At 47.4% G+C, this 22,589-nt stretch overlaps 3 protein-coding genes and 2 pseudogenes across 5 annotated transcripts; 2 read left to right on the top strand and 3 right to left on the bottom strand.

The window, feature by feature from the left end:
• Window positions 1-2,263: 2,263 nt before the first annotated feature.
• EV420DRAFT_t271 lies at window positions 2,264-2,361 on the bottom strand (annotated as a pseudogene). Its single transcript has one exon. The product of its transcript is annotated as a tRNA-OTHER (tRNA).
• Window positions 2,362-4,835: 2,474 nt separating this feature from the next.
• On the top strand, window positions 4,836-4,933 carry EV420DRAFT_t269 (annotated as a pseudogene). The gene has a single exon. The product of its transcript is annotated as a tRNA-OTHER (tRNA).
• Window positions 4,934-5,134: 201 nt separating this feature from the next.
• EV420DRAFT_1730532 (uncharacterized protein) lies at window positions 5,135-7,243 on the top strand (the record flags this gene model as incomplete). Its single annotated transcript, XM_060479909.1, has 9 exons — window positions 5,135-5,739; window positions 5,795-5,908; window positions 5,965-6,132; window positions 6,185-6,310; window positions 6,371-6,517; window positions 6,573-6,677; window positions 6,734-6,984; window positions 7,043-7,147; window positions 7,201-7,243. Exons 1-9 carry the CDS (start codon window positions 5,173-5,175, stop codon window positions 7,241-7,243), a joined length of 1,626 nt encoding a protein of 541 aa, XP_060323755.1. The 5' UTR covers window positions 5,135-5,172.
• Window positions 7,244-13,593: 6,350 nt separating this feature from the next.
• Window positions 13,594-14,126, bottom strand: EV420DRAFT_1219210 (uncharacterized protein; the record flags this gene model as incomplete). Its single annotated transcript, XM_060466436.1, has 2 exons — window positions 13,594-13,702; window positions 13,759-14,126. Coding segments are annotated over 2 exons (477 nt in total), but the record flags the coding sequence as incomplete, so codon positions are not given.
• Window positions 14,127-14,620: 494 nt separating this feature from the next.
• On the bottom strand, window positions 14,621-15,699 carry EV420DRAFT_1650268 (uncharacterized protein; the record flags this gene model as incomplete). The annotated part of the gene is made up of 2 exons (XM_060478426.1): window positions 14,621-14,677; window positions 14,731-15,699. 2 exons carry the CDS (start codon window positions 15,697-15,699, stop codon window positions 14,621-14,623), a joined length of 1,026 nt encoding a protein of 341 aa, XP_060323757.1.
• Window positions 15,700-22,589: the final 6,890 nt, after the last annotated feature.

Consider the following 22,589-nt stretch of genomic DNA (forward strand, 5'->3'; position numbering starts at 1 on the left):
TCGAGCTAGCGAGGTCTTCTTTCTCTATTTCTGCCAGGACAGCTCAGAGATGGGTTGCAAAAGTCGATGGCTTCTTCTTTGGGAACTTCAGCCACTTCGACTTGTCGGGCAGGCATTTATTGTCCTGCCCCTGGTGTCCAGTGTGTCCACACCAGAAACATTGCTTTTCTCTTTTGAGATGATTGATGTCCATAGGTTTGCCTTCACCACCGTAGGTGAATCCAGTGGCGTCCCTTCTGCCCTTCGAGCCACTCGAAGAGCCCCCCGCTGTTCTGGGCTTGGAACCAGTGGTCCTGCTGGGATATTTCCCACCTTGTGTGAGATGAACTCAATAGTTCTTGTCCATTTGTAGGACCCTGCACCTCCACTCCCAGTAGGTGGTAGGTCGCATATTGTCTCCACCCATAATGATCTCCTTGACCCTGGGTCAGATTGCGAGGGCGATGACTTCCTCCATTTCCGCATCGTTGTCAAAGCATTCCACTTCCATGGCCAGCTGTTCGAACCTTTCAAAGAATTTGATGGCCATTTCAAACTGTGCTTGTTGCAGTTTCTTCCATTGCATCCACTTGATTTGGACCTCTGCTACCTCTCGGAAAGGTGTTCGGATGTTTTCCTGGAAGGTCTCCCAAGAGGGAAGGTGATGTCTTCCACTGTGTGGGTCCTTGTAGTGTCATTGCTGATGGACTCACCAGGTCATTGCTTCCCCACCAAATCGGTGGGCCATGAAGACTACTCGACTCAGGCCATACCTGTATGCTTCGTTAAGTGTGAAGTACTGGGCAAAGACCTCGAAGTAGTATTCGCAGTGATTGAAGAAGTGATCCAGGTTGCTGGCCTTCCCATGAAATTTGTCGGGGACCTCTATCAACATCAGTTTCAGGTTTCCCCAGGGGTTAGCTTGTCCGTCAGGGATAACCCATCCGTTTGGCGGATCGGGTGGTAGAGGGGGATGAGCAGGTTGCGGTAGTGATCGAAGGTTCTGATCACTATGGGATGATGGTGGTTGTGCTGAAGGTCGAGGTGGTATGGGTGGAGGTCCTCCTCTGCCTCCTCCTCCAGGAGTGGCGGGTGCTGGTCCACCCGTTTCTCCTGTTGGCGCTGATTGTGTGGGGTCTCCACCCATACTTCGGGCATGGAACTTTCCTCCTCCTCCCGCAGCAGTTATCCCCAGGGTATTGAATGGTGCCCAGGTCGTATCAGGGATCAGGTTTTCTGGGCCTACTATCCCTAGTTCAGGGAATGATTCTTCACCATAGCACTGTCCAGGCGCTATGGGTTGGTCGGGGTGTATTCGGTTCCAGTCTATGGTGGCATGATACCAGGTTTCAGTACAAAGTATCCTGTCCTCCAGTGTGGAACCCAATTCTGCAGCTTTATATGCTTGACCTTGGTCAGACATGGTCCAATCTACATTGTACCGCAATCATCTGCTGGTCCATTCTAACATTTGCTGCCATGTTAGATCATATATTTGTCGGTCCGTAAGTCCCTGTGCTTGAGCCTTGTACAAACTCAGGTGGGTCATAGGAGGGGCTTCTACTGGGGTGGCTGGGCTCATTCTCCCTGAGTCGCTGGTCAATGACCATCCCGGTGTTGCGACTGCAGCTTATTTACGCATGTAATTTTGCAATCTAGAGTGTTTTACACGCATACTGAGAGATAGTGAGTGAGCGGACTAAAACTACGTGTCAACACTAATGCTATGCGGTGCAATGACATGGAATATAACTTATGGCATAAGAAGCAACGGGATTCTAAACAGGACTTAGTCACAGCACTGTACCTGATGGGCATGCATGATGAGAAGGCCAAACCCTATACCCCATGCCTTAGGCTCTAACTTACAAGCACACTCGCAGGAGCTAGATAAAACCTTGAAGATTGCACTGACACTGAGAACACTTAGCACGCTCGCTAACTGTGACGTGCCGTACCTGAAAATCCAGGGAAATCCTTAAGCAAGCTGACAGATATCACCAGCACGAGCTTGGGCAATGGGCTTCGGCCAAAGTCCATGAGCCCATGTTCCATTGTTCTGAGTCTCATTGTTCAAAGACTCACTTGTTGCCATGTCTACAAAAAGCCTCTGTGACAGCCTGGTCTGCTAGATTTCTGTTTGAAAGATAGTTAGTTGACAGTTAATTGTGATACATCAGGAGTGTCAGTTTACATCTAGCCCATATACAGTAATTCCATCAGGATGACAAAGTGGCTTTGTAAGCTTCCCAATCTGTGTCAATAATGGCATCATTAGAAAAGAGGGCAATTCCGAGAATTGAACCCGGGACCTCAAAAATAAATCCAATAATATCACATGACTTTCTCTAGCAGGCATGCTAACCACTACACCATACTGACACTATATATATATCTTTTCATCTCTATATATACCCTCCCTCCCTTAACATTTATGACCTCATATTGATGCCCTCCCTTTGCTCCGCTCTGGTGCGCTCTTTTGCCTTTTTAGGCTCCCCAAATCAGCCCATCAATTTTGGCTGGATCCAGTGGCAGTGCCGCATTTTTAATACCCAAAATAGGGGCTATTTTCTGGTCAAAATAGCTATTGGGCTATTCTCAGGCTACTGGCTGGGCCAGGGGATGGCACTATAATCTGTATAGACATAAACAACATAAAATAGAGCCCTCTAATGATACATAGGAGCCCTGGATAGTGGGATAAAAGGGTAATATAATGAAAATCACATAAATATTCGCTTTTGGGGGCTGCTGCATGCATTGGATCGGCTGGAGGACTTCACCAATCGATTCCCTGACCTTGAAAACACCCAAAAGACCCCTCCACAGTACTTTTGGCACACTTTATTCCTGGAGATAAACAAAAATATTCGCTTTTTAGGGTGCAGCATGCTCCAGATCACTTTGAAAACATTACCAGTCGATTCCTATGCTATAAAAACCCTAGAATACATCCTCCCTCATAATATAGGTCCAGTATAATACAGTATAAAAGGGGGTATTAGGGGGCATACATCGCTTATTTTGTTTTTCCCACTTTGGATGGCCTGGGGAGCATCACCAATGGATTCCCTGATATTAAAAACCCCAAAACGACTCCAGCCTTCATCTATAGGGTCTCAAAAACGACAGAAATAATGATATTACAGTTTAGGAGGAGCACATGTAATAAATCCTATTTCTGGGCTTCGGATCACTTCGGAGTTTTGTCTATTGTGTTTATTGACCTGAATAACACTCAAATGACCCCACAGGACAAAGGAAACCATCAGAAATACGTGATAAAAAGAGTAATAGGGGGATGGAGGAGACATACCTTATATTTCGCATTTCTAATAGTTAGGGAGGGTATTCTTGTTATATAACAGACTGTATATATTGTACAATGGTGTGTACGAAGCCCCATGGATATCCGAAATGTATTGAATGAGATATGAGCAGATCATTCTGTAAAACAGGAGGAGCACATCCCATATTTCGATGTTCTGCTCATTCTATGGCCTGGGGACTATCAGAATCGGATTCCTTGACCCAAAAAACAGTAGAGGCACTTATCATCCATAGGAGCCATTTTACCCAGATAACACATACAGCCATATGTAGCTACAGGACAATATAAGTAACAAATGAGAGAACATCTTGTACTTCGGAGTTTGAACATCTGAATAGCATGGATGATAGGTGGCCCTACTGTTTTTTGGGTCAAGGAATCCGATTCTGATAGTCCCCAGGCCATAGAATGAGCAGAACATCGAAATATGGGATGTGCTCCTCCTGTTTTACAGAATGATCTGCTCATATCTCATTCAATACATTTCGGATATCCATGGGGCTTCGTACACACCATTGTACAATATATACAGTCTGTTATATAACAAGAATACCCTCCCTAACTATTAGAAATGCGAAATATAAGGTATGTCTCCTCCATCCCCCTATTACTCTTTTTATCACGTATTTCTGATGGTTTCCTTTGTCCTGTGGGGTCATTTGAGTGTTATTCAGGTCAATAAACACAATAGACAAAACTCCGAAGTGATCCGAAGCCCAGAAATAGGATTTATTACATGTGCTCCTCCTAAACTGTAATATCATTATTTCTGTCGTTTTTGAGACCCTATAGATGAAGGCTGGAGTCGTTTTGGGGTTTTTAATATCAGGGAATCCATTGGTGATGCTCCCCAGGCCATCCAAAGTGGGAAAAACAAAATAAGCGATGTATGCCCCCTAATACCCCCTTTTATACTGTATTATACTGGACCTATATTATGAGGGAGGATGTATTCTAGGGTTTTTATAGCATAGGAATCGACTGGTAATGTTTTCAAAGTGATCTGGAGCATGCTGCACCCTAAAAAGCGAATATTTTTGTTTATCTCCAGGAATAAAGTGTGCCAAAAGTACTGTGGAGGGGTCTTTTGGGTGTTTTCAAGGTCAGGGAATCGATTGGTGAAGTCCTCCAGCCGATCCAATGCATGCAGCAGCCCCCAAAAGCGAATATTTATGTGATTTTCATTATATTACCCTTTTATCCCACTATCCAGGGCTCCTATGTATCATTAGAGGGCTCTATTTTATGTTGTTTATGTCTATACAGATTATAGTGCCATCCCCTGGCCCAGCCAGTAGCCTGAGAATAGCCCAATAGCTATTTTGACCAGAAAATAGCCCCTATTTTGGGTATTAAAAATGCGGCACTGCCACTGGATCCAGCCAAAATTGATGGGCTGATTTGGGGAGCCTAAAAAGGCAAAAGAGCGCACCAGAGCGGAGCAAAGGGAGGGCATCAATATGAGGTCATAAATGTTAAGGGAGGGAGGGTATATATAGAGATGAAAAGATATATATATAGTGTCAGTATGGTGTAGTGGTTAGCATGCCTGCTAGAGAAAGTCATGTGATATTATTGGATTTATTTTTGAGGTCCCGGGTTCAATTCTCGGAATTGCCCTCTTTTCTAATGATGCCATTATTGACACAGATTGGGAAGCTTACAAAGCCACTTTGTCATCCTGATGGAATTACTGTATATGGGCTAGATGTAAACTGACACTCCTGATGTATCACAATTAACTGTCAACTAACACCTTTCAAACAGAAATCTAGCAGACCAGGCTGGACTTCATTGGCCAAGGTGTGGTTACTGAAGCTGTTGAGTCCATCCTTGTTGTCGAGTCCTTTGCCGTGTTGATGGTTCCGGAAGCTTCCTTGGTGCCAGGTGTGACAATGCCCCTCGACAGCCCACCTAACGAGGCAACCATCCGAGCCCGCCCTACATGCTCAGCGCTCATTGTCACTCAGGCTCAGTCAAACCTGATAATTGTAACGGCATTTGTTCAGTTGGTGGTTATCATGATGGTTGCTTCTGTCATAATAGTACTTGGGTGTCCGTCCAGGTCCTCCAAACATCTCTCGATCCCCATCCTGGCTCCTACCTGTCATCCATCTCCTTCTTCCATTGGTCGTTCAACATCGTTCTTCTCCCTTTTCCCCGCTGTGGGTGTCTTCATCACTCAATACCTCTCTGACAAATCTTCCCTCACCGTCGACATCCTCCGCAGTCTCTCAGTTGGCTTGGTTGAGCACTGTGGAATGATGGTTTACCATGCCATCATTTCTGTGATGTCCGACATTTTTGAGAGAGGTCAGGCCAGTCAAGAAAGCGGAATTGGACAAGGCGAGATTGCTACGATGGATATTCTCAGAGCGGATTGTGCAGAGCAGGATACAGCTTCATTGCTAGTTCTGAACCTCGGGGTATGTGCCATGTATCATGTTCTATTCCACATTGGCTCATGATGATATATTATAGATGATAAATAATACAGCATCTCTCTTATCTGGAAATCTCGCATGCAGCAATGACTTTGACCTGTTCGGTAGGCCCGCTGAAGTTAACATGTCCTTTGACATACCCAAAGCTCAGGTAAACATGACCATTCAATACCTTTGATCCATGATATAACACAACCTTCTCTATAGGATACATCTGTCTATCGCAAGTCAATCTTGGCCCAGTCAATAATCAGTATGTATGCAGGGGTCTCGGAGGAGAACTTGGTATCAATCATAATCATTGAAGAGATGGCCAAAGTTTATGACGTTTTGGATTCCATCGAATTTGCAAGTCTTTCAGTGGCGAGCATGGGTGTGAGTACCCGGCCAAATTATATCTGATAATCACTGAGTTTCATGTTTTCAGGATTTACAGGTGATGGAATCTACAATGCTGTTGCCATCTGGAGATGATCTGGCCCCAACCACCGATATTGAGAGAGTAGACCAGTCTGTTTTTGATGAGGTTGCAGATGAGACTAGTAGTAGTGAGGTGAGCTCCCTAGTGCTTTCTTAAGACGAGTGTACTAATATGTGTTATTTCTTGTACTAGATGGTTTTATCCGTGTCTTCATTATGGTCTATAACGGATCTTCGGTCGGCTCCTCCTGAATGGCACTCAGTTCTGAGTTCGCCTCAAGTCTTTGAGAGTACTGGAGAATTCAGACATTTTGATCCCAGTTGGTCCTCAGAGGCCAAGGTGAGTGCCTGCACAAATGGTGTTTATATTCACGGTTGCTCATTACTACTTTTAGGCATCGTTGTTTTCTGATGAAATCTTTGCCTACCATAGCCTGCCTCCAGTTGAGTCCACTGAGATTTTTGGTTCAGGATATGTATCCCATGAGGATGGGGTATTGGTGAGCATTTTCAGTTGCCTATTGTGATGCAACTACTGATAGATCATATTGCATAGTTCATGGCACAATCTTTGTATATACGACTGTCAAATCCACCCTTACGACTCTCTTCCTCAGGATTATCCTTTGATGACCTTGAGGTTGATGACTCCTTCGAGATGCCATCGGCCATACCTATTCGCAAGGGCATGCCTTCGCTGTCCCGCATTCCAGTCCTCTCCAAGCATAAGATGACGTCTGTCGACCTGGTTCAGGTGACTAGATCCCCTCGCACCGTCAGACAGTTGCTGTCCCGTATCCCCATTCAGTCTGTAAGGGTGCAGCGATCTGGAGTGGATGGAGTGTCATCTATTCCCTTGATGCAGCCCATCCAGCGAAAACCCCTCGGTCCTCCCTGTTTCCTTGCCTTTGCACCGAAAATGTGCGCGCAGGAAGAAAGCGGGTCCCCTGCGTGTTGAGTATGCCACTGCGTAGGTCTTCATTCTACTCCTTGCATTCTTATGGTTCTAACTTTATTCCCCAGCATGGTTGTTCCCAATATTCACCTCGAAGAGCGGACTAGATGAAACACCAATGAGCGCATGGAGATGACAAGGATGGCCACTACACACTACTACGTTGCCGCATTGGGTTTTTAGGGATGATCAGTGGTGCATCAGGGTCGATGGGCTTTGGTGCATGCAGCTGGTCACTGAAGGAGGACTGGTTCGCTGACGAGCTAGCTGGTCCTTCCTCTACCCCTGGCAGATGAGGAACCTCAGAGGCAGGGATGGTCAATGGGCCATCACCGTTCTCTAAGGGATCTTTGAGGAACCATTGACTGCCGATGGGTAGTTGATGTGTTCTGTGCCACCTTCCCTTCGTGTGCATGACAGACTATTACATTCTTCAGCCTCCTCGTTGTCTCATGCGTCTCCTTGGTTTTCATTCTCTCGTTATCTTCGGATCTTTGCTTGGGACATCTGTGTGTGCTCAGTGCTCATTGCTTCCATTTCTTTATCATTGACGTGCATATCTCTCCATCAACATCCTACAGCTGTTCAGCCTATCATCCTATCCCTCCAGCCTATATCATTATCACTATTTATTTGTTCTATCCCCATATACCCTTTCTGTTTGGTCTTTTTGGAGTTTCTCTTTTCTCTTTTCCATGATATAACACAGCCTATACCTCGTGAACTTGCATATTTCTCCTTCGAGGTCAGCCTATCATTATCACATTCCTATTCATATATTTGTTTGGCATCTTTGGATTTTCTTTCGATATTTACACTTAGGGATCTTGGAAATTTTATCTTTTTGTCATGAGATATATGTTAAGCTTGATTTAATTCAAGCTCAAATGCTCAATGCTCAGCCTTCAAGTAAGCAACCCTATTTCAGACGTTTTCCCCCACAGCTATCATTTCATTCCATCTTTGACTATGTTTCACTTGTTTGTAGTGATGTCGACCCGATTTTTGATCATGCATGAGGCCTGGTGTTAAGTTGTTTCTCTTGACAATCACCCCGTCAGGTCATTTTAAACTTGTTACGCACAACGACGACCTTGAAGCCCCCAAAATCTGAAGCAGTGGGATCCCAGATGCTTGATTATTTTAAAAACGAGGGCCGACTAGGACAAGGCTGATTCTTCAGGACCAATATTCTATTTATCTGTTTTTAGACCTGACAGTGCATCTAACCTGTAGGATCAAATATAGTCTTAGCCTTCCCCTCCCCAACGATGGCTCGCCGCCAGGAGTCCCGACGTGTAATGGTTTTCCTGGTTGTGCTCTTCAACTGGCATCATGATCGTTATACGCATCACAGAAATTAGAGATACCGGCGAGCCGGAGCATCAGGCGACACTCAATGATTTCCCAAGGTAAATTGATAATAAGTCCTTGCTATGCAGAGGAATGAAAATATGTAACAATGTTAAGTGCTCCCTCACTGAATACCCCTTAAAATATACGTGTCCATGTCAAGGAATGATGTCTTTGCCAGGCTAAGGACAGGCTAGGACAGGTCAGTGGTCACTAATTGCAGGCTGCCAAACCGCAGTAGGGACCGGGCATCAAAATGCCAAGTTGCTGGATTGCAACACAGCCACTGTGTTTTCTTCCCCGCATCTTACACACCTATTGGGTGACCAACGTTCACTTGAATCTACAACCTCTCACTCTTTTCAATGGATTGCAGAAGAGTTCGGAGAATTTTTATACTCAATCTAAGCACTGTTTTTCTCCTTCTGGGCCTACGACTACGAACAACTCTGCCTTGGTCTGACAATCAGTCCTTGTCCTGCTAGCGGCCTACAAGTACACCATGATCCAGAAATCAGTCGTTCAATCAATGTTACAGAGAGAGATTCTTCTTGGGATAATTTGCTTATCTCCATGGTTTGGGAATCGAATCAGCCGCTGTGCACTGTCCTTCGCTGCTGAGCCTGTCAATCATCTCTTTTGCGATGTTGACATCCCAGAAGTTCTGCAAAATTTTTGGTGGTATAATATTGATGGTAAATGCTGGAGGACTTCTTATCAAGGTGAGTACTGTGATATGTATACCAACATTCTTCTTGCTGACCACATTCTGTGCGCAGGTGGCTAGAGTGCAGAGGATAGGGCGTACAAGAAATTCTTTCTTTCGCCCAAGTAGAGAGAGCAATCCTCACTAATGATCCAAGATATTTAATAGGGTAAGCATGTCCCTAATAAATGTAATGCGTTTATCACACGACTGAATCTTCGGTTAAATGTCCAGATGTGGCAGAACCACCATGATTCGAATGTTTTGAACGAAGGAATTCATTATGGCCTCCAACATGTGCGGCACTTCGGGGGAGCCGTGAGCTACATGCACCTCGACACGTTAGTACTACGTAGATGCGAGACCGGTCTCCTTCCCAATGAACAATGAACAGACAGACGACTTAACAATATCCGCCTCATTGACGAGACACCTACGGAAACATTCTTCTTGCTTACTCAGATGCCTGTCTAACTTCAGGATACGTGACGGAATCCAAATCTCACGAGCAACACATTTGATGCATGTTCATCTTTGAAGATCTCAAATTCCAACTACACCTCGATTACTTGCCTTTCACCATATCACCATTATGTTTTTTGGGACACGTAGCATCCTCGATGCATCGGTGTCAACGATCGGGAAACCCGTATGACACTTTTTTACTTGTAACTGCTACCATGATTTTGTGCTTAGTCTTCTCGCTCTACACGCTTTTCTTCATCTTCATCACATGAACGTGCTAACACATACCTTGTAGACTGTGCCATTCTCAATGCCATTGTTATTGGTGACCGATCTTCAGAAAAATATCCCAGAAGTGCTCTCGACAAGTTCGAGTGTGCCCACAGTCATTCAAGAACTGGAAGAAACTATCTCGGTGAGCATCATCAAATGGTTATCTTGGTACACCTGCTGGTAGGTGATGTTGTATATGAAAAGGTCATGGCTCGCTCATTGGAGCAACCGTCTAATCTTGTTCTGCAGGACTCATCTTCAGACTTATCCGGTGAGGATGATGAGCAAATATTGATGGCTCGCTCAATGGAGCAGCTGTCTAACCTGATGTTCCATGACTCGTCATCCCCAGACTCATCCGTTGATGAGAATGAGATCACTGATTCATTCGATGCATTAGTGCCCACACCTGTATTCCCTTGCCATCTCACATTCCAATCATCTCCCAGCAACCCGGAAACAAGGTGGTCGAGGAATCGGGGAGCATCGTCACTTAATTAATGTGATACACCTGGTGATGGGTGATGTTATGTATGAAAAGGTCATGGCTAGCTCATTGGAGCGGCCATCTAAGCCTGTCTTGTGGTCGACATCTGAGGCACCGGTGGTCACAACTATGTCAACCTGTACCTTCAGCACCATCTCGCATCAGAGTCCCTTCTCAGCGAAAGGGGATGCCATCTGTCTCCCCGGTTCAGATGATCAGACCATCCCACACCCCCATACTGACCTCCTCTTGCGTTCCAATGCCTAGGAGGGTGCAGTGACCAGGAAAGGGTGTATTACCATCCTTCCCCTTGCTGCATTCCAACCAGCAAACCCCCATGCCCCACCATTCCCCCCTTGTTGCACCTATCACATGCCAGCAGGTTGCTACGTGAACTTTCATTCTGTTCGATTGTATTTTCATTGTTCTAACTTTATTCCCAGATCCCTTGTTCCAAAAACCCTTGATAAACTTGTCACCATTATACACTGACAAACGCCTGAAGAGGACGAGGATATCGACTACACAAACTACTCAGTACTACGTCGCAGCATTAGGATTTCAAGATTGATCAGCAGTGCACGTGGTCGACGAGCTCTGGTGCATGCGGCTGGTTACCGAGGGAGGGCTGGTTCACGGACGAGCATACCAGTCCTTCTTCTATCCCTGGCAGATGAGGAACCTAGAGACAGGGGTGGTTGATGGGCCATCACTGTCCTCTGGGGGACCTTAAAGGGATGATTGACTACCGATGGGTTTGACAAGTTCTGTCCCATCGACCTCATCCCTTAGCATGCATGACAAGCTGTTATGTCTTTAGCCTGCCTCCTTGTTGCAACTTGCCTCTTGTGTCGTCTCGGTTTTCGGTCTCATCATTATCTTTGGAATTTTGTTCAGGATATCTGCATGTATACTCGTCGCTTCCAAATCTTCTCATTGTCGATGTGCATATCTCTCAGTTGGAATTCTATGCTCCTTCGGCCAATCATTCTATCCCTCCCCGGCCTATATCATTATATTGACGGATCGTTTTCATGGCTTCAGCGCCACATCCTATTTATACATATTTACCCCAGTCAGACTATGCCTGACATGGTCAAGTTTGAGGCGAGAGGGAATTTTGAAAGCAAATTATATACTAGTAGTGATACATAGTCAAGACCGGAGTCGCAAACCTTTAAGTACAGTACTAGTCAGCATACAGCTAGTGTACATGGCAAAATAGATTTCGGACAATTGTGCCGGCACAATGGCACAATGGCAATTGCCGGGTGTGGCACAATACGGCGCAATTTCAGAGATGGTAGTAAACTACATTGCCTTCATTAGAGTATCTATATCCCACCCACCCGCTACAGACTGTGGCTCGCCAATATGATCTGACTCCTCTCTAAAACCAGCTGGCGCCAAGCCCTCATCGATCCGAGCAAGCTCGTCAAAATTGTAAACATTACCTTCAAGAACCTCGGCACCATCAACATCAACCTCTTCTCGAGTAGCGAGATCCGTTTCGATGTCATTATATGCTTCTTCTATCTCTGCCATAATCTCTTCATAGGAATCTTCTTCAAAGCTCGATGCCGCAGGTCCCGATTGAGTCATGAAAGGAGGGACAATGGTGAAGTTTGCCTCGAGTTCCTTTGCTAATTCTGTATTAAGACCTGGTGTTTCATGAGTATGCATATGAGCATGCCGGCGCCGCACAGGTTTCCCTTCCAGAATAGCTTTCTGATGTAGATGGTAGTTGTAATTCGTGCGTAATTTTCCAAGTGACTCGAAGGTGTCTGTTGCAAGATTACAACGCTTTGCAGTCTGAGTACCGCCTAATTGGGAAAAGAAGCGTTCGACATCAGCCGCATGGGGAACAATGGAAAGAAGCACGGATGCGAGGGATTTGAGGGGATGTTCCTTTGCCCGAATAGGTAGAGTCTCCCACCAGTCGAGCCCATCTTCCTTCCCACCAGCAAACGGCCCTTTTGCGAGGTAATACTCCTTCATGTCAGCAGCCAGCCCTTTGGCTCGGTTCTCATCCCATCTCCACTGTTTGGCTATGCTCAAAGCTGTCTTTAGCATGGTTTCAAAAGAGCGTGCCTTTGCAGCTTGGTTGACCGCAAGATTCCGGCATAAAGGGTGGAGGAATAAGGCTAAGGAGTGAGTGTCGGTGTTCATTTCGTGAAAGCGGCGGTTGAAGACTGCTTTGGCATGGTAGAAAAATCCAGAATCCTCGCCATCCTCCAATTCTAATCTGGTCATTGCACGGGCACAGCGAATGAATTCAAGCATGCAGTCGGCCAGATTAGCATCGCGAGACTCTAAGTTTCCAATCGCATCGACGAGAGGCTTATTAACCTTGATTAGTTGGTTCAACAGTGTCCAGTATTCTGGGTCATAGATCACTGTCTTAACAACATCGACTGCGACAGGAGAGAGCCCGCCGATTTTCTTCTGAGCATCGGGGCGCAGGCATATCTCATAGAGAGGTCGTCTGAGGGAATAGTGAGTTCAATCCTTCACTGTATCATTCTCGCACTTACTTATGGTCTTGAATACTCAGTGATTGCAAGATGAGTGCGTACCACCGTGTATCCGTATTCGTCTGAAGCTTCTGGTTCACCGCTATCTTTTTGGCTTCTTCTTTGAGCTGTCCACCCCAATAATGTGAGGAGTTGAAGAAGGAAACAATACGAGTACTCTGCGAGATAATTTTCTTCATGCGTGCATAAGTGCAGATTTCTCCGATAATCGTGTTCAGACCATGCAGAAAGCATGCAAAAACCTAGTTGTCAGAGTCGTTACTATGGAATACCTTCAAGGAAGTCAAGCCCATACCAAAACCCAATAATATTTCTCTTTGAACAGCCGTCGGAATTTTTGCATTACCGAGGGATCATCGGTTGTAGTTGCGATGATGAGTTTTCCGTCTTCTATACCCATGCTCTTCATGCCATTCTCTACGACAGCTAATATCCTCTCTGAAGATCCTCGCTGGCCTGTAACATCCTCCAAACCCAAGACGACAGGATACTGCTTCACTTCGGAAGCGATCGTTCCATACAAGCTTCGCTTGAGTTTATCCTCCCACCCATCTACCAACAGCGTAAGCCGACTCCTCTTTTGTAGCCGTTCCATTTCCTCAATCTGCACCCTAGCCATCTCACTTGCTATAATCGAGTGCGAGAGTACGTATCTTGATGGTGCATCATATGAAGGACGTATCTCATGCAGGAAATCCTCAAGATACCAGTCATCAGCGGCATAGAAGGCAATGTTTGCATGCACGAAGAACCTATTTCCTTGTTAGATGCCTATTCTTTCTCTTACATGCATAGATATTGAGCACACCGAAACAATTTAACATCAGCACGTTGCTTTTGGGTATCCGTAAGTCCATGGTCTAGTCCATACTCCTCCAGTGTCCCTGATTTCCGTCTCTTTACAGCGATAACATTCGAGGTTGCTGTTATGCCTGAGGCCGAAGCCGTGATACTCCCCGAATCATCATCGCGGCCAGTGTCTTCTGCTGATGGCCCCCCATCTTCGGTGATGAATGTGATGGCATGATTACCACCCTTTGCTGATAGGTAAATTCGGGCATCCCTTCGCACATGTGCCGGTGCATTAGGACATTTTTTTGGATCTGTGAAGTGGATGATATGTGCGTTGTCCCGGCCCTCCATCTTGAGACCCTGCCCAGCTGTACAGTATTTGCATCTCCAGTAATATCGACGTGATTTGTTGCTAACTTGCTCCAGGCGGTCTAAATTAGCAGCTACCACAGGCGGTAGCCGGCGTCCACGCTCTGCCATGCGTAAGGGGAAAAAAAGGTGAAGGAGTAATTATATTTGACTACCTGTGCCTTTGCCGGAAGCTCGTACGCCATGTAAATACAAATTCTACATATATTAATTGCGCCATATTGTGCCCAGTGACCCCCTCGGCACAATGGCACCTGCCGTCTGGCACTTGCCATGGCGCAAATGGCGCACTTGTGCCAACAACACTACATACAGCAAAGCAAGGTCATGGACTTGGACCGAAAGCAATACAAAAACTTGGTAGCAAGATCGATAGCAATGGATAACTCGAAAGCAAATGATAGAGAGGAAAGAAAATAAAACAAGATGGCTTAAACTGCAATAGCAGGACCAGCACAGTGCTCAAGAACTTCCATCTCCTTCTGAAGCTCACTAAGAGCAACTTCCACTCAGCGACGACCTTCTTCAGCCTCCGCCACCTCACGGTGAACTTCTTCACGAAATGCCTGAGTGTACTATTGGCAAAAGCTCAGGTTCATCTGAAGCCATAATTACTCACTTTTTTCTGTTCAGCCCATTCCTCGTCTTCCATAATTCTTTCCACCTTCCACTGTGCCCTTATCATCTCTGGGGCCCTCCTCGCATTCACCAATGAGCCTCTCCCCAGAACCAACTTTTTCCCGTAGCGCGAATACACACACTGCCGTCCAGCATGCTCAGTTTTGCATATACGTGGCTGCGTCTCCAGTTCAAGGACTCTCCAAATGGTAAAAGCATACCAATAACATTGTGTGAAGACGTAGTGATACTGCGGGGTGTTTCTCGAAATAGTTCGGAGGAGGTGAGCAAAACATTCCAGGGCAATAGACCTATCCTTTGGGAGGTCCATCATCATGAGAATGTCGAACTTGCATTTTCCCAGCTCGTTCGAGATGGCGCATTTGTCTGGCAGGATGATGAGCCTGTCTAGAGTGTCGGGAGGATCACCCTTGGTGATTCTCTTGACTTTGGCGCCAGAGCATTGGAGATGATTCAGGGTATACCACTGTTGCACAGTGGGAGACGAGGCTGTCATCACGGACTCAGGCTCAGGTCCGGACTCCGCAGGAGACAATGATGCAGTCGAGTTTGGGTCCGTTGCTGAGTCCATATTGATCATAGCTATGTCAGCCAGAAGCTTATCCTCTCCTCCAGCATACTCCTTGGTATCATCGACCAAGCAATCGACCATGAGGTATGCTGTTTGCTTAGCACCCACAAGTTCCTCCAACGTCACAACCAGGAACTCATGCTCCCAAGGACTACCTTTGCAAAGATGACATTTGCAGTATTTGACTTTGGTAATGATGATGTTGCCAAGGCCATGTCTAAGGAAAGGGAGATTCTCTTTGAGAGAGTTGAGAAGTGATGAGGCATTGGTAGCATCTCTAGCCTTGGAAAAGACACGCATCTCGCCATTGGGGTGCTGGGGCTGCATAATAAAATGCAGAAGGGAGTGGAAGAGCTGGGTGACCCATGCAAACAGCATTGTTAGCCACTAACTCTATCGACTTAGATCGTGCTAGGATCGCTACTCGCACTTCGGTAGACGACGCTCTAGCAGGCCAAAGGCGATGAAAGTCGATGGGACAAGTAGTCACGAAGAACGGAGTTCGATATTAGGTAGATTAAACCTTAGCCGAAGCTGGGGTTTAGGCCAGCTGAGGCTCTACTTAAATACACGTTTGTACGCTAAAAATAGTACTGTGGGAGTCAGTCCATGATGATCGCCCGTGCGTAATCCGGCTGACTAAAGAAAAGAAAAGAAAAGAAAAGGAAAAAGAAAAAGAAAAAGAATAATCCTAACATTACCCCCTCCTTAAGGCTCATTCGTCCCGATGAGACACTGAACCTTCGTTTCTCCTTCCTTCCACAAGAGCGAGAATGAGGGTCTCCCTTCTGCTTTAAAACAGGATCGATTGGGCCTCCGCTACACCGCAAAAGAGTCACTTCGTGTGTTCGGCCTCTGACCCTCTCTCCCCCTGGACTCAGGTTCCTAGCCTTCCTGAGCCACCTTGCGCCGGTTAGGCCTCATCTGTCTGTCGGGACCCGTGGTCCCTAAGGGTTCAATGCTCGTGATTGAGCGGTGGAAATCCCCTTCTACACCGTTGAAATGTGCTGTCTAAGTTGCGCTCGTCTGGGACGAGTCGTTTGAATCGCCGGCATCGTCTGAAGATGAATTTCAGTGAGTCAGAATGGAACGACCAGGTGTCATCGTCTGTGTCGTCATCGTTGTCGGTGTCTGAGTCCCAATTTTCTCTTATGCGTTCGAGGTTTCAGTAGGTTAATTTCCTCTTCTTCATCAGGATAGTCATCGGAGAGATTGATATTATCGATGACTTCGGAGGAGGCATAAGAGTCTTGTTGGGTGTCAGAGTGTCTGGGATTGGTACACTCAGATGAGTACACCGTCTCGATGTCGGTGACACATGGTGTGTCGGGGTTATGGTATTTGACTGGCAAATCTCGAGGGATGTTGTCGTCGACTCCGACTGTCTTCCCTTTTGCATTCACAGTCCAGGTAACCTTTTGGATACGTGCCTCGTAGTCGTTAACTAGTTCTTCAGCATTAGCCATATCCGAACATTTTACCCAGGAATTCTCTTCAATTGGGTAACCCTTCCATTTCACCAAGTATTCAGTAATGGTGCGGCGCGTCTGTCCACGGCCGATGATTCGGTCCCTTTCTCTGATGATCTCCTCGATCTCGTATTCTTCTTCATCATCAATTAGCTCTGGGGGCGGCCTTTCAGGACGCGGTTGGTTGGTGAATTCTGGGGGATGGTACGGAGTTAACAATGATTCATTGAACCGATTGTGAATTCGCCATTTCGTGGGAAGCTTCAATTCATACACCGATGCTCCCTTTTTTGCAACGATTGCAAATGGCCCTACTCGTCGGTCCCCTAGTTTTTTTGTTGGACGAGGAAGATTTAGGTTGGTGGAGTCCAACCAAACCTTATCTCCCACCTGATACTCCTGTGCCTTCCCCTTGTGCTTGTCGTAAGCCCTCTTCATCGACTCAGCCGCGCGTTCCAGGGATTCCCGAGCTTTGCCTTGGATCTCTTGGATCCCTTGAACTAGTTTGGAGGCAGCTGGTACTGCGTCTCGACGTTGGGTGGTTTTAATAACCTCCCCATCACAGCCGAAGACGACCTTGTAGGGGGAGAAACCGGTGGTGGAATGCTTTCGATTGTTATGAGTGAATGCCGCCAATGGTAACCACTCGCTCCAATCGTCTTGTCGGTAGGCTACGAACATCTTGAGATATTTTTCGATCTCCTGATTCACCCTCTCAGTTTGTCCATCCGTCTGTGGGTGATAGGCCGTGGACGGGTTCCCGGTAACCTGGAGAAGAGCGTAGAACTCTTTCATGAATTTGGAAACGAAAACTGCTCCTCGGTCTGAGATAACCTTCTCCGGCATGACGCCATACGGTACATAAACGTAGTCCCGTAAGATCTTGGCGAAGCCTAAGGATGAGATTTCTTCTGTGCAGGCAATTGGAATGATGGTCTTGGAAAATCGATCTACAATGACCAGGATTGTTAGCCACTAACTCTATCGACTTAGATCGTACTAAGGTCGCTACTCGCACTTCGGTAGACGATGCTTTAGCAAGTCAAAGGCGATGAAAGTCGATGGGACAGATAGTCACGAAGGATGGAGTTCGATGTTAGGTAGATTAAACCTTAGCCGAAGCTGGGGTTTAGACCAGCTGAGGCTCTACTTAAATACACGTTGGTACACTAAAAATAGTACTGTGGGAGTCAGTCCGTGATGATCGCTCGTGCGTAATCCGGCTGAGTAAGAAAGGGAAAAGAAAAGAAAAGAAAAGAAAAGGAAAGGAAAAGAATAAATCGTAACATTACCCCCCCCTTAAGGCTCATTCGTCCCGATGAGACACTGAACCTCGGTTTCCCCTTCCCTCCACAAGAGCGAGAATGAGGGTCTCCCTTCTGCTTTAAAACAGGATCGATTGGGCCTCCGCTACACCTAGAAAAGTCACTCGTTGTGTTCGGCCTCTGACCCGCTCTCCCCCTGGACTCAGGTTCCTAGCCTTCCTGAGCCACCTTGCGCCGGTTAGGCCTCAACTGTCTGTCGGGACCCGCGGTCCCTAAGGGTTCAATGCTCATAATTGAGTGGTGGAAATCCCCTTCTACACCGTGAAAAGTCCTTTTGTCTAGTTCGCGTCCGTTGAGAGTGAATTGTCTGAATATCCTCCGCTGCTGGAATTGGAATGGTTTGATTCGGAATAGAACGACCAGGTATCGTCGTCTGTGTCTTCATCGTTATTGGTGTCTGAGTCCCAATTTTCCCGTATGCGTTCGAGGTTTTCAAGGTTCACCTCCCCTTCTTTGTCTGGGCAGTCATTGGAGAAGTTAATAGCATCGACGACCTCGGAAGAGGCATAAGAGTCTTGTTGGGTATCGGAGTGTTTCGGATTCGTACACTCGGATGAATACACCGTTTCGATGTCGGTGATACATGGGGTGTCGGGATCGTGGTACTGGATTGGTAGGTTACGTGGTATTTTGTCGTCAAATCCGATCGTCTTCCCCTTGTCGTTTACTGTCCACACGATTTTTTGAATCCGTGCTTCGTAGTCATTGACGAGGTCTTCGGCATTAGCCATATCAGAGCGTTTGACCCACGAGTTTTCCTCCGCTGGGTACCCTTTCCACTTTACCAAATATTCGGTGATAGTGTGGCGGGTTCGTCCGCGACCCACGACACGATCCCTCTCTCCCACTATTTCTTCTATCTCATATTCTTCTTCATCCTCGATTAGCTCTGGGGGCGGCCGTTCGGGACGTGGCTGATTTGGGAATTCAGGAGCGTGATATGGAGTCAATAACGACTCGTTGAATCGGTTGTGGATACACCACTTCGTGGGAAGTTTGAGTTCGTATGCGGAGGCCCCTTTCTTTGCAACAACAGTGAAGGGTCCTACTCGCCTATCTGCTAGTTTCTTGGTGGGGCGTGGAAGACTTAGGTTTGTAGAGTCTAGCCACACCTTGTCACCGGCTTCGTACCCTTTCGACTCCCCCTTTCGCTTGTCGTAAGCCTTCTTCATCAATTCCGCCGCTCGCTCGAGTGATTCCTTTGCTTTCTCCTGCACCTCTTGTATCCCCTGGACTAGTTTCGACGCGGCCGGTACAGCATCTGGTCGTTGAGCCGTCTTGATAACCTGACCGTCCTGTCCAAAGACTACTTTGTAGGGCGAGAAGCCTGTCGCCGAATGTTTCCGATTGTTATGAGTAAACGCGGCGAGCGGCAACCAGTCGCTCCAATCGTTCTGTCGGTAGTTGACGAACATCTTGAGATATTTTTCAATCTCCTGATTCACCCTCTCGGTTTGTCCGTCTGTCTGAGGGTGGTACGCCGTGGAGGGGTTCCCCGTCACCTGTATGAGCGCGTAAAACTCTTTCATGAATTTTGATATGAAGACGGCGCCCCTGTCCGAGATGACTTTCTCCGGCATTACGCCGTACGGTACGTAGATGTAGTCTCGTAGGATTTTAGCAAAACCGAGGGACGAGAGTTCCTCGGTACAGGCGATTGGGATTATGGTTTTAGAAAACCTGTCCACTATGACGAGTATGGAGTTATTCCCTTTGGAGTCAGGGAGCTTGGTGATCATGTCGACCGAGATGTGAGTCCACGGTCGGCTTGGAACTTCATTTGGGTGAAGGGGTGCCTTCTTGGGGCGTCGGTCCGCTTTGGTGCGTTGGCAAACCTCACACCCTCTCACATAGGCTTCAATTTCTGGGCGCATTCGGGGCCACCAATAGTCCCGCAAGACAAGTTCTTTCGTCTTTTCTATCCCCGGGTGCCCTGCCGTTACGTGGTCATGGTAGAGGGCGATAATTTCGCCTCGCAATTGTTTGTCTCGTGGCACGTAGAGATGTCCGTCGTACCACAAGAGGTCCTGGACTCGAGAGACTCCCTTTTCGTGATTGAGGGAGTCCGAGATACCCTGGTCCCACTTGCGGGGGTCATGAGTAGCTAGCCCGATCTTTTCATGTAACTCCTCCATGGTGGGCATGATGAGGGCTCGAAAATGAGCCGGTTTCAAGACGACCACATCTTTATTGTCCTCCTTCCCCTGATCATGATCCGCTCGTCGAGACAATAAGTCGGCCTTGTGATTTTGGGCCCCTGGCTTGTGGTGCAGGGTGAACTGGTATTTGGCCAGTTCCGTCACCCATCGGGCTTGTCATCGGTTGAGCTTCTGGGGCTTGCGGAAGTATTGAAGATTGGAATGATCTGTCCAGATCTCGAAATCTTTTCGAGCTCCCATGAGGTACTGCCGCCACTCTTCTAACGTGATCATGATGGCAAGCAATTCCTTGTCATAGATTTCATAATTGCGTTCGGTGACCGACAGCGCTTTGGAGAGAAAGGCCACCGGCCGCCACTTTTCCTCCTGCCATTGAGAGAGCACCGCGCCAATGGCTCCTTCACTGGAGTCAGCCTCCACTCGGAACCTCCCTTCATCAAGTGGGATGGCCAGGACTATGTCCTCGCGGAACAACTCCTTGATCTCCTCAAACGCCTTTTGTTGAGCTTCTCCCCATCTCCACTCCACCTTCCCTGTGAGGGCCGTGAGGGGTTTCACGTGTTTACTATAATCACGAATAAATCGCCGATAGAAATTGCAGAAGCCTAGGAATGACTGTAACTCCTGCTTTTTGGTTGGGAGAGGCCAATCCAATAGGCCTGCAATTTTGACGGGGTCCATGCGAATTTTTCCCTCGCTGATGAGCACGCCCAAGTATTCCGTCTCCTCCACCTCGAATTCGCACTTTTCCGCTTTGAGGAACAGCTTGTGCTCGCGCAAAATCCGGAGTACTTCGCGTACCACGCGTTTGTGATCCTTCTTGTCCTTGGACGCGATAAGTATGTCGTCAAGGTAGACAGATACCTCTCTGGCGGTGATGAGATCCTTGAAAATGTCATTCATCATCCACTGGAAGGTGGCTGGCGAGTTTGTGAGTCCGAAAAACATTACAAGCGGTTCATAGAGGCCGCGGTTGGTTCGAAAAGCGGCCTTCCATTCATCCCCCTGCTTTATTCGAACATTGTTATATCCCCAGCGTACGTCCAGCTTGGTGAAGTATTTGGCCTTTTTCAGCCGGTCCATAAGCTCTCCGATGAGGGGTAACGGGTACCGATTCTTAACGGTCATTTCATTGAGCTTGCGGTAGTCCTGTACCAGGCGTAACTTGCCGTCTTTCTTTTTAACGAAGAAGAATGGGGAGGCCATCGGGGATTTGGAGGCCTGGATACGTCCAGTGGACAAGTTCTCGTCTAGGAACTTGTCTAATTCCTCCTGCTCGGTGGGGTTGAGAGGATAGACCTTACAGTCTAGATTGGCGTTAGCGTTGGGGATTAGTTCGATAGCGTGGTCCCATGGCTTTCGTGGGGGTAGTTCATCAAAGTTCTCCTTGGCGAATACATCCTTGAAATCTATATTCTGCAGGTACGATCTCTTCAAAGGACTTTGTTTCTTTGCGAGCGTTGGCTTGGGCGGCCAGTTCGTTGGCCTTAGTACCCATGGCTCGTACATGGAATGCTTCTTCGAAGTCAATGACTAGAATGGTGTCCCCTTCCTCATATTCGTCCCACTTGGATGAGGGGTCCATATCAGGCAGAGAAAAAGGGATCTTTCGACAGGTGCAGCGGGCTAGAGTAACCGCTCTGGTGTCCCAGTCGATTAGCGGGTTGTGCCTCTGCAGCCAGTCATGGCTGAGGAAGAGGGGGGTGGAGCCTAGGTCCACTACGGCTAGTTCGATCCGTTCCACGTGATCCCCAATGCGAAGCCGTACTTCAGCATATTCGGTGATGTCACCTCCTTTATTGCGGGTGCCATCGGCGTTATAGACCGGAACAGGTCGGGCCGCCTTTTTGAGGTTAAGGGCGTGACTTTGGGCCCAGGCGCGGTCTATAGAGCTACCGGTGGCTCCGCTGTCTACCAACGCCTTCATGGAATGCGTTTCTCGTGTGTCTAGCGTTTCCAATTGCACGGTAATTGATACATTGTGCCCTTTCCTTCCTCGTATGTACATAGGCGGCCTCATGAGATCCTCCATCCACTCCCACTTGTCTCTTGCCTCAGCGGCAGTCTCCGGTTGCTCTTTGAGCGTTTCCCACAACTCGGTTGTCACCTCCCCGGTTCGTCGAGGATGTACCCAACGGTGAAGGACGGCGAACGCGGCGGACTCGTTATTGGCTAGCCGTAATGCCCTTCGGGTCCAATGCAAGCCGAAGGGTTGATAATACATGTCTAGAATGGGCTTTCAGCCCTCGTCCTTCGAGATGGGTGCGGGGGTCACAGGAGACTTCCCCTTCGGCTTGGCAGTCGGGATGTCGGAC

Source organism: Desarmillaria tabescens (genome assembly GCF_030435595.1).
Source record: "Desarmillaria tabescens strain CCBAS 213 chromosome Unknown EV420scaffold_73, whole genome shotgun sequence".
NCBI lineage: Eukaryota > Fungi > Basidiomycota > Agaricomycetes > Agaricales > Physalacriaceae > Desarmillaria > Desarmillaria tabescens.